Source organism: Neomonachus schauinslandi, chromosome 3, assembly GCF_002201575.2.
Source record: "Neomonachus schauinslandi chromosome 3, ASM220157v2, whole genome shotgun sequence".
Taxonomy (NCBI): Eukaryota; Metazoa; Chordata; class Mammalia; order Carnivora; family Phocidae; genus Neomonachus; species Neomonachus schauinslandi.
In genome coordinates this window covers 1299488-1311777 of record NC_058405.1, presented here as the reverse complement: position 1 = coordinate 1311777, position 12290 = coordinate 1299488, and the positions used below count along the sequence as shown (strand labels likewise).

The window sequence follows — 12290 nt, the reverse complement described above, 5'->3', positions numbered from 1 at the left end:
CACTACGAAAAAATAGTATGCAGTGTACTCAACAGTAACAGAGTAGATAATGTGAAGGTTCCTGATTTAAATAATCATGTAGAGAATTTTTTTTTTTTTTTTTTAAAGTAGGCTCCATGCCTAGCATGGAGCCCAGCACAGGGCTCGAACTCAGGACTCTGAGATCATGACCTGAGCCGAAATCAAGAGTTGGACGCTTAACCGACTGAGCCAGCCAGGCGCCTGAGAACAGAATATTTTAAGGAATAAGAACTTAAAACCACTTAGGATAGAAATCAAAGGAGAAAAAACTAATTTGGATATGACAAAAACTAAATTTAAGAGCAGTTATGCATTTACACTACGGTGGCTTTGACCTGGTCAGGTTTAAACAGTGAGGACGTGCGTGTAAAAGCAGGCGCACCAGGAGCTGCCATTACCCTGCAGGGGGCGCAGCAGGAGGGCAGCCCCATGAAAGCACCCGGGCGGGGGTGGTACTTGTCCCGGAGGAATTATATCACTCCTTAACGGAGTATTTTCCCCAGTAATTAAAAGAAATGCACGTCCTCCTTCAATATTTCGGATATAGAACGACTGGAGTAAGTCCAAAGAAGCTTCCTGGTGAAGGAGGCTTCGCTCCTGTCTGAATAAAAGCGTGAGCGCTGAGGGAAGGGGCAGGCTAAGTGCAGACACACGCCGATGGTCAGTCCCCCCCCCCCCCCGTGTGGGGACGGCTGGGAAGAAGCAGCACGTTCGTTAAGCGCAGCAAACGCACTCCATACGACAGTACAGCTATTCCCCGACAGTTTAAATGACGCTAAATATCACATTTGATCGAAGTAGCAAAAATGTGACTCTCCTGAAATACACTTTGTGGTTCCTTTCAAACCACCCCAAATTACTTGCTATGGTCTAAGAACAACAGAGCACAATCAGCAATTCATTTATTAAGTACTTGCTGAAACCTATGATGGAACAAAGGGTATTTTTAAGAATTCTTAAAATTATAGATCATTTCAGCACTCATTAATGATCATCTAAAATACACACACGATTCTGGCTTCAGTATTCATTCGGTGGGTCTATCCTACATGTCAAGTGATGGCTTTCTCTAGAAGCTCCTGGAGAAGATGGCCAGTCCTAAAACAACACAACGGCTAGCAACGTGAGGAGCTGCAGCCAGCGTCCCTCCCATCACCCAGCATGGCCTTACCGTTGCGATCGGCCCATCGACGTGGTAGTCCAGGCTGAACACGTCCCACCCGGTGTCACCTGGAGAGACCTGGGGACAAACACAAGCACTGCAGGCTTTCCGGCCAGTACCCCGCTTACTGCCAAAGGACCTGCCCAGTCCCCAGAGAAAGGCTCAGTAGTTCTGAGTGTCAGCTACATGAGAACTGCATCTTTTTGTCAACTCCCGTACCTTCGGCATTGGAACCACAGCCACCGAGGAGGCGCTCTGCAGACTTGGAATGAGTACCAAAAAATCCGTTTAAAATTAGTCACTATATTTTTACAACAGAAACTCAGTCTTCTACGTCCCAAATCCTTTAAAACTCAACATTTTAAAACCCAACGGACCCTGCCAACGGTCCTTCATCATAGCTAAGCAAACAGTGTACAGTGTTTCTGATGCTCATTCCCTAAAGAAAATCCATCTTCTAGCAAACTGAAACACATCGATTTTCAACAAATGTTATTATTTTGATAAGCATTATCATTATATATCATCCCTGCGGCTCCTACAACATTACCAGTAACAGGAGTAAGATTTACTCCACAGCGAGCTGCCAGGCGCTGTGGCGAGTGCTCGGGTTCTGTGCCCAGGGTCCCGCCCAGCGCGCTCATCGACGATCGGGCCATGCAGGCAACAACCCCCCTCCCGCCAGGCTAGACTACGTGCACTCGAGCAAGCTCACTGCCACGCAGGAGCAGGGCCACGGTACCTCCAGTAGCCTCACGTCCAGTCTCTTGAGGATCTCGGGGCTGTCAAACTGGGCGTTGGTGGCTCTGACAGCGGTTTCAAGGATTCCAGTCAGGTTGTGTTGATACAAAGTCGTAGCTGGACGGACAAGTTCTGGTCTTAACAGATTTTTTAAAAATTAAAGAAAATGTTACTTGAATCCTTAATGAGCTTTGTAAAACTCAAAATCATAAAAAGGGTTCAAATTATAAAAACTAAAAAGACAAAAGAAACCACTACAATATGGGAATAAAAGTTTCACAAAATTAGGGACGCCTGGGTGGCTCAGTTGGTGAGGCGTCTGCCTTCTGCTCAGGTCATGATCTCAGGGTCCTGGGATCGAGTCCCGCATCGGGCTCTCTGATCAGCAGGGAGTCTGCGTCTCCATCTGCCCCTCCCCGTGCTCATGCTCCCTCTCTAATAAATAAATAAAATCTTTTAAAAAAAAAAGTTTTACGAAATAAACTGACAATAGGATTTCACCAAGTATTCTGGCAAGTAAAACAGTTCTTTACATCTTCAAAAAAGTTAATTTTGATTCCACTTAACTTGAAAATACTTACATGTGCCACACATGTTAAAAATAAAGTTTTCAACTTAAGTCTGGGCTACAGTGACATGAACTACTGTGATCTCCTGCACAGGTCCAATGGGAAGACAGGTCCTCATTACATCAGGACAGCCGGATACACGGACGTCATGATTCTAACAGCTGAAAATGACTGCATCATCAGCAAACACTTCTTCAGGGTTGCTAATGTCAGGGTTTCTCAATAAGAAGCTAACGTTCCTATGGCTGAGAGCCGGCCAAGTTAAGAGCACGGCCGTTGTGTGTGTGTTAGGGGGGGTCAGCTGGTATGCACTTGCCGTTGTTAAGGGACGGAGTGTACCACGTGGCCAACAACCCGTGTGACACACAGGGCAGCTGGTAAGAGAGCAAATCCTAGGAGTTCTCATCACAAGGAGAAAACCTTGTTTCCTGTTTTTCTTTTCATTTTGTGTGTCTATATGAGAAGAAGGGATGTCAGCTGAGCCGACCATGGTCTCCACCACAGAACAGATGGAAATCAAGCCATCACGCCGTACACCTCACATTTACACAGTGACGTATTCAACTATTTGTCACTAAGACGGGAAACCCCTGCCAATCATCCCCAGGTGTGCACTGGAGCTCTGCAGCTACAAGCCCTCGCGGCAGTAAAACACAGGGCAGAGAGAAATGAAGGACTGCAGCACCATCACTCACACATCTGAGGCTAGAGATCAGTGGCATTCCCCCCTCTTAGAACCACAGACCTGAAACATGCCTTATGAGATGCTCTAAATAGAAAAACCTAGCATAAGACAAGTATGTTAGGTCAGCTAAGTGATCAGATCCATAATGTGACCATGGACCTCTGCATTTTGCTTTGAACTGAAAGAACCGCCTGGCCAACCTCCACCTGCACCCCAGCACCACTCATTCCACACGCTCACGTGAACCCCCATTTAGGCCGATGGCACCTCCCCTTCACACACTCATCCCCACCCACACTGCCAGCAGGCACTGACCTTGCGATCAGGACTGAGCCCACCAGAGGCCCCTTCTCTACTCGGGGTGCAGGAGCGAAGCAGATCACCAACCCCTGCTCAAGCTGACCGCACAGTTACCCATGAGTGCGAGCGTGTAGGTCAGTCATCGCTGTGTGCGCCCCAAACTAGCTACTTTTCACACTGAAGATGGGACTTCTGGGTAGAAGAGGGACGCAGGGGCCCATGTCTGAAGTGGGGGCCTCAGGAGAAACGCACATCCCTGGCTCCCCCCAGAGGGACAGAGCCACTCCGCGGGTGGGTCCAGCGATCCGCCTCAACCAGCTCCCTCAGGAATTCTGAGCGCCGGGCCACTAAAACCACCGCATGATTGCACAGCCAAGACTGGAAGGCAACGCACTCTTTTAAGTGTTCTAAAGGGAATATCGAACAACCCCGATCTCCATTCTTCCACGCCTGAGTGAAAACCACCCACACTCGGTGCGCTCGCTCGCCAGCGCCAGCTGGGAGCCCGGGCCGCATCCCGAGGGTCTGTCTGTCTAGATGGAGCAGGACAGGCTCTGGGACAGAGGGGAGGGAAGGGGAAAGACACACAGCTAGTTCTAGAAGAGAAGATGCCATGAAAAATGTCCCAGAACAAAACAAAAAGAGTGATAATATTTGTTTTATGGGAGTTTTTTCCCCATGAAACAACTTAAACTAAAACTATGGGGGATAGCTCAGTCTGAAACAATAGGTTTTTTGGAGCTAAGTGTGATCCCCCTGCACGCCCCTCGGACCCTGGACCGTCGGTGCCACGGCATTCCCCAGGCACACAGGCTCCTCTGGGAACGAGGCACAGAATGAGCACAAACAAAGGGACAACTTCATCTCCTCAAATTTCATCCTACCAATATGTTCTACAAGAATTCAGCAAGTCTTCCTTTAAGACTGTGTGCCCATGGGCCCCGAAGGCTCCCTTACTTGAGCAAATCCATCAGATGCCGAATGAAGTCGCCCTGGCCGAGCAGCAGGTACCGCCTGACGGCCTGCATGTGGTCCAGCAAGCTGTACTTCTTGTTCAGCACGTCCAGCAGGTACTTGCTGGTTTCAAAGTAAGCCGCGTCAATTTTCCCCCGAAATGCATTCTCCAAGTCTGTGAACAAATCTGCAGCTATAAAGAACAAAAGGAGAAATACACAGACATACGTAATTTGTATTTTCATAAGGATAAAACGAAAGGCTCCCATGTACAAAAGCCATTGCCAAAACCCCCCCAGTGGCCTCGGTGGCAGACCCAACTGGCCGGGTGCATGCTCGGGAAGGTGAGTGAGCCCCCAGCCCCAGAACGCAGACGTGCAGCCGTGTGGCCAGCCGTGACCTGGGAGAGGGGCCCCAACAGCAGTCTGTCACTTGCTGGATCTCAAGGTCAAGTCACCCTCTGCAATATGACGAACCCAAAACCACACTCCAACATGCTGGTGAGCAGTGCAGTGCAGGGCGCGTCACATTGCGCCTACGAGACACTTTGGGAAGCGGGCTGGAGAAGACACAGGACGGCACGAGTAAGAATGAGCTCTGTCAACTGCAAGCCTGGCTGTAAGAGTGAGACCACGCGTTACCGCGGTGTGCGGAGTGAGATCACGCGTTACCGTGGGTGTGCGGAGTGAGACCACGGGTTATTGTGGGTGTGCGGAGTGAGGAAGCGCATGCTGCTCTCCACCAAGGTGGAGTCCAATGACGCAGTAATGTGAGGACATGACGCATGGACATGTGAGTGGTACCGTGACCACATTTTAAGAGGCCGTGCAGAGTGGGAAGCATACTTCTGTTGAACTACGTAGTTTTAAAAATGTAAATATTACCCCCCAGAAACATTTTTCCTGAACCACAGCGTGAGTGACGGAGGATTTACATTCCAGAGGAAAGGTTGAACCCTAACCGGCTCGAGCCCAGCGTGGCCAATGAGACACCATACCCACAACACTCCTTGTTCCCTAATGGGTTAGGCCTCTCCCACACTCTTGTTTGTAAAACTGGACTCTTTATTCTTTAGTCACGCTTTCAAATATTCAAAATTTGTCACATGTAAGAAATAGAAAATCGACTTTTTCCCCCTGCTTTTGTGTCCCTAGCAGTCTTTCCAGGTTTGCTGTCTTTCAGCTTCCCAACCGTACTACTAGCCTAACAGCAAAGAAAGCCTTGTCCCGCAGACCGCAGCAGCATGGGGGACCATGGGCACAGGGTGGTCACTGCAACCGAGAGGACAGTCATGTACCTCATCAGCAGCCACAATCCCCCGCGACCCCCGCACGTGAGCACGGGCACCAAGCTCCATGCCCTGAGCTGGCGGTCTTCTCTAGGCACGAGGAAAAGGTCAAAATCTGTCAATACAATTCTCCTGGCTCTTCTTCCTTGTTCTACCTCTTAAACATAGGTACTTCCCAAAAATCTGTTCTTGGACCATTCTCTCTCTTAGTCTAAGAACTAAACTGGGTCTACACTTCCTAAAACGTGTATGGCTGAGTTGTGTGTGTTAGAAGCACGTGGGACAGGGAGGAGAGGCCTCTGATCTCAACAGCTGGAGCATCCTCGATGCCACGGAGCCCTGTCCTTAACCAGCATGGTGCATGGGTGCTTCCAAAGCCCCACAGCTGGCCCTGACCTCCATCTGGATTTTCAGTGTAGCTCTTCCAGTACACTCTGGAGACCTCCTCCAGTGAGTCCTCTCAGACACTAAAAATCAAATTGGGCCAAAAGGCACATGAGCAGATGCTCAACACCACTCACCGTCAGGGAATGCAAATCAAACCACAGAGAGGCAGCACCTCACACCTATCAGAACGGCCAGAATCAAAAACACAAGAACAACAGGTGTTGGCGAGGATGCAAAGAAAAGGGGAGCCCTTGGGCACAGCTGGTGAGAATGCAAACCAGTGCGGTCACTGTGGAAAACGCTTTGGAGTGTCCTCAAAAAATTAAAAATAAAACTACCATATGATCCAGTAATTCCACTACGGGGTATTTACGCAAAGAAAATGAAAACACTAATTTGAAAAGATACGTGCACCCTATGTTCATTGCAGCATTACTTATAATACACAAGATACGGAAGCAGCCCAAGCATCCACCGAGAGACAAATGGTTAAAGAAAATGTGGGATACGCACAAAATGGAGTATGACTTAGCCTTTAAAAAGAAGGCAATTCCGCTGTGGCAACGCGGACGGACCTGGGGAACATTATGCTAAGGGAAATACCAGCTGGTATCACTTCTGTGTGGAATCCAAAGCCATCCAACTCAGAGCAGGAGTGAGCTGGTGGCTGCAGGGCTGAGGGGAGGAGAGGACAGTCCCAGGGGACAAAGGTCTAGTGATGCCAGGTGAATAAGGCCTGGGTCTAGCGTACACCCAGCGCCTACAACCAACCCTACAGTACCATACACTGACAGCTTTATCTGTCTGTCTCACCTGGCACTTCCTTTTACTGCTGCTAATTCATGATTTCATTTTACTGTACATGTTTCTCTCCATGAAAGGCACAGCCACCATCATGAACAATCATTCCTACCGTCCTGCCTACACCTACCACGCTGTCCCACGCAGAGTCAGAATGAGCACGTGAGCAGCAAACACAGCCAAGACCAGAAAGCTGTACACGTTAAGTCGGCCACGCACAAACCGCTGTGGAATTACTGGGGTGGGGGTGGTGGGCAGCCAATGGGGGAAACGGAAGAGGACAGCAGCAAAGGAGGGAACCAGACAACGTTTAGAGCAGGCGGCAATTTAACACAGCACTCCGAATACACTTGTCAATCCCTGCTGATCCCTGAATAAGCCTCTGGGGTAGCTGCAGCCACCATCAGCAACATCTGTCCTTTCTTAGCTCAGCAAACCATCACTATAGCATTTAAAAAAAATAGCAGTATAAATTACTAAGAGGAATTACGAAGTATAAAACAGCTACTCATCCAATACTTGTTAACTCCACATAAAAAAAAGGAATTGAAAATTTGCATAGTAATATTTCATACACATCACACTATGTATTAAGGTATTTTGGATAACAATTCAGAAAATCAGTCAATCCTCCTGGACGAAGAAGGCTCCAAGCAGTATGTTTACAGGCAGCCCCCCACCTCCCCATCACACTCGTACCGTCCTGGGGCGAGTCTGCAGACTTGGTCACTGCTATCATCTTTGTAGTGGGCGTCTGGTCGTGACAAACCTGGTGCAAGAAATTTATTGATTTTCCTATCAAAAGGACCTGAAAAGGAAAATAGCCTAGAGTTACCTTTAAATAAAAATGATCAATCATCCAACTACTACAAGTATTCATACGCAACAAACTATTAATTAAAAACTAAAGAACAAGAATGTCTGGCATAGTATCAAGTGAATTCTAGGAACTGAAAAGACATTATTAACAAACACATATTAATAGGTCAATGTATTCAATTCATATACACTCCTAATCCTAAAATGCAGTAACACTGTGTTTAAGAAGACTGGTTCTGTCACATGATGCAGGCAGCTACAAAGCCCCGAGTCTGTCTCCCAGCCTTGCCTTTCTGGATTGGTCCATTGTGATGAAGGAGGGGATCATGGATTTTCGCAAGGTATATTTGTCCTGCCACAGACGGTCTGTCTTCACTGCTGGGTCGGAGGCTACAAAAAACTGAGAGCAGAGACACAGCCACATCAGACAGTGACCCTCGCGGCAAACTATCTGCTAACGGCAACACCAAAGGAGTCCTCCTGGGAGCAAAGCTCTCGAGATACAGGAGACTCGCCCTTTATACGGCAAAACTTGCCTTAAAAAGCATTTTGGATACATCACTCTCTAAATGGAATCACATGTGTCCCAGACTTTTTAAATGAAGAATTCCTGAAGATGTAGTCTTCACAATGAGCATCAGTGGTAACCCTCTGCTGTGTAACCTCGAGGGTCTGGGTGAGAGGGTGGAGTTCTCCTCCCTCAGTAAAAACATGCAGGCCTCTAGAGGGGAGCTGCCCACCCCCCGCCCGTGTGCAGCCCTCCACAGGCTCTCTCTTGCAGAGCCCCCAAGTCTGGAGCTCAGAGGGCCCAAAGCTAACATACTCCGCTCCTGGACTGAGGGCTCCAGAGAGACCTGGACGTACAGGTGGGCAGCACCCCTCTACCAAGAGCACTGCAGGAAATGACCTTCCCGAGAACCAGCCCTGCTCAGACGCTCCTCCGCTGTCCACTGTGCTCTTCACCTTCGCTGACCCCACTGACCAGCCTGACCTCTGACAACAGAAATGGCATGGGTGTTGAGAGCCAGCTAAATTGCTAGATTCCAGCTCACCTGCTCCCACAACGAGGCCACTCTCGTTTTTCAGCCAGATGTCCTAATAGAATCATGCTTTCATCTCTGTAAACTCGATTTCAGATAGAGCTGCTCAGTCAAAGCAAGTCTTAGTTCTTACAGATATGCCAGACTTCCTTTCCAAATAGCCATGTCCACTGACACTCCCACAAGCAGGACGTTCCATGTTCTCATCCTTGCTCATCCAGATTTTGCCAGTCAGCTGGTGCACCATCTTTTCCTCTGAACTAGGACATCTCATCAGAAACTCTCACTGTCATTAATTATATCAATAGATCAAAAGGGAGGAAAGCTGACTAGATCAAGAGAGGCTGAGGAGGTATCTGATAGCATCTTTATTTCCCAGCCTCCAATGGTGACCAGTGGGCTTTGTGTTTCATCATCATGAACCTGGAGTTAAGTGCATCTGTGTTCCAACCCATACACTTGTAATCCTTATTGGCACTCCAGGGTTCCCATTCTGGGATGACGAGAGCCTCTTCAAGCTGGCTGCGAAGTCCTTTAGACCTGAGCCAAGGTGTCTTCTTTGCTTCTAGATGCTCTAGGCTCATCTCCCTTTCTCCCCCAGACCTAGACTCAGCCCCTCCTCCAAGGAGCCCCAGTTCCTTTTAAATGGCACTTGGACCACAATCTCAGTACTTGGTAGTGTCTTAAGTTAAGAGGTGGAGGCTTTGAGACTCAGCATGGGCCATGTTACGCACGGCAACTTGGCTCCCTAGCGGGACTGTAAAATCCAGTTAAGTCATAACATATCTGAAGTGCCTCTTCGGTGATTCTGACACAAGTTCCAAATAACCAGGTGAACAACACACAACCCTCACTAAGGGAAGTGTGTCCACAGAGACGAAATGTATTTAAAGAACTTTAAAAATACTTTCAGTAATTATATAGCAATATAAAATTAATGATTTCCTAGCAAAACATAAATAACCAAAATTAACCCAAGAAGAGAGAACTTGAAACCAGAAATGTAAAATGTTATCACTAAGGCACAGAGCCTACTTAACTTAAAAAAAAAACAACATTCTTATGTTAAAGTATTCTGGACCACAGAAAAATATACAGAATGCTTCAGTTTATTTTATGGGTCTCATATAACACTAGTAAAACCTGTAAAAGTAATACCCAAAATGGGCACCTGGTTAAGTGGCTGACTCAATTTCAGCTCAGGTCATGATCTTGGGGTCTTGAGATCGAGCCCCGTGTCGGGCTCTAGGCTCAGCACGGAGTCTGCTTGAGGATTCTCTCCTTCTCCCTCTGCCCCTTCTCTCGCTCTCATAAATAAATCTTTAAAAGAAAAATAATACCCAAAATGGAAAGTATAGGCCAGTTTCCTTTGTGAATACAGATGAAAAAATTATGAATAAAATAGCATCCTTGCATTACTAGAGTAAGATATTTTTGATCAGGGTACATTACACTTCCAATATACTACTACTTGTCTAAAGACAAGGGAATATATAACAAATTATAAAACAGTATCATGTAGTCATTAAAACTAAAGTTCATTCTTAACTAACACAAACCGTTCTGAGAACCAGGTGAAAAAAAACACAGATCTTCTTCCCAGGAAAAAAACAGTGCATATATCCACAAAATACACTTTTATGTGCTGATATTCAGGAGTTTCAGAGATCATGCTTTATGAGGTCTTGGTACAGAATAATAAAATTTAATGGCATGAAGTTTTCATTATTTAAAAAAAAACACGTTATTTGGTTAAGCAGGAATGCAAAATAGTATGCTTCAGAAATATACTCAATGAAGGTTGAAAAGTTTTTTTTTTATTTACTTCAAATTAAAGTAAAAAGGGTTACAAAATATCATGCATGCACAGTATCTGATACACAAAGAGAAATATACAAAAAATATTATTAACAGGTCATCTGTTCATGATGGAATTACTAATAAACTTTCTCTGTTAATATGCTCAAAAATTTTTAATTAGTAAACATTTTTAAATCAGAAAAAATATTGTCCAAAAGAACTGAGTAATTCACACCAATGAGTGAACACAGGGTGCCAATAAAAAAAAAACAAAAACAAAAAAACTTCTCAGTAATATCACTTTTCCAAGGCAATCAAACAAAAAAGATTTTTTTTTTCTGTTCAGGGAAATCTACTCCCAAGGATAAATATTTAAAGAAACAAGATTTTTAATGATGTTAAGGTCTTATATTTGATCCCTGTTAAGTCAGGCCTAGCTAGGTGGTATCAATTATACACAGCCAATCTCCTTATAAGTAGATATTTGAATAAAGGCCAATATTTTTATGACCAAGAGGATGAGATCACTATATTTATTTTCAACTCAAATTTCTTATCTTTAGATACAAATTGAAATTACCAAGGTATTTATTGATCTTTATATTTTAAGATTTTTTTTTATTTATATTCCCCCTTTCTAATTTTAAATACATAACTAGTGACAGCTTTGAGGGATAATCGGTACTACTATTATTAAGCTATCATCACCTGAAGATACACGTCAATTATTCCTGACAGAAATTTTTTAAAACATTATAAGCCCACCATGAGTAATCTAAAAGGTCACCCAATTGCTCTGTGGCCTACCGTTCAAAAGATTAGATGAACTGCATATAAACTGTATTTATCAGTTATTCACTTAAAAGAGAAGAGCTAGTTTCTACAAACAACACACTAATTTACCCTGACAGTTGGACTGTAGCCGGGTTTTTATCAGTAAGAGCAGTAAGACAATTTATTTTAAAAGATAAAAAACTCAGACAATTCAGTTATCTTTAGAAATTATGAAAGCATCACTTCATCTGAGGGCAAAGTAGCGTGCAATCAATCTCCCAGCAAACACTGAAAGGAATAGGTACATCCTAGCATTTAATTAATCCTCTGAAAAATATATAGTTATAGAGGAAAAAAAACCAAGGCCAGAACATAATTGCTTTTATTTCATTGATGCATTTTCCACTCAAGGTTCTTTAATTTTCACCATGTGTCAAACACAGAAAGAACTGAGAAAAAAATATAACATAATTGTACCATGAATTCTCATTAACTGTTGGACAAATGCCAAGGCCTCCCTACTAAAACCAGAAATGAAGAGGGTAATTTTCTTAGCAAGCAGCATAGTTTCTAAGAAACAGATCCATTGTTACACACAGACCCCAACTCCAACTGTCAACAGGCAGGCAACTCCCAGGAGCCCCCACCCCCGCCACCCTGACACAGGGAGAGAGGCTCTGGGCCCCAACGGGGGAGGACCCGAGCTGGGGAAAGGTAGTGTGCGAGGTAAGTGGGTGCATCACAGCGCATCAGGGGTGGAGCACAGAAGTGCCAGATATTTTATACGGTAAACTTTTAAATTCCATAATTCTTAGCAAAAGTATAGAAGAAACAGAGTAACAAGAGCACTGAATGCATCCACAGATATCCTGAAAAGCAGTCACTGCATTCTCTCTGGTTCACTCACTGACCTTCCAAGCCAAGGATGTAGATTTTCAGTTTTAGAGCA

General features: G+C 45.4%; 1 protein-coding gene across 2 annotated transcripts in view; it reads right to left on the bottom strand.

Moving 5' to 3' along the window:
* The window catches only part of TUBGCP3 (tubulin gamma complex associated protein 3), a 71703-nt gene that overhangs the window by 22905 nt on the left and 36508 nt on the right, over positions 1 to 12290 (bottom strand). For both annotated transcript variants that reach the window (XM_021695997.2, XM_044913501.1), the window contains exons 12-16: positions 8017 to 8127; positions 7608 to 7716; positions 4436 to 4625; positions 1926 to 2061; positions 1193 to 1261 (exon numbers count right to left, since the gene is read on the bottom strand). In XM_021695997.2, coding sequence (XP_021551672.1) covers positions 1193 to 1261; positions 1926 to 2061; positions 4436 to 4625; positions 7608 to 7716; positions 8017 to 8127 — 615 coding nt within the window. The remainder of the gene's footprint in view (positions 1 to 1192; positions 1262 to 1925; positions 2062 to 4435; positions 4626 to 7607; positions 7717 to 8016; positions 8128 to 12290) is intronic.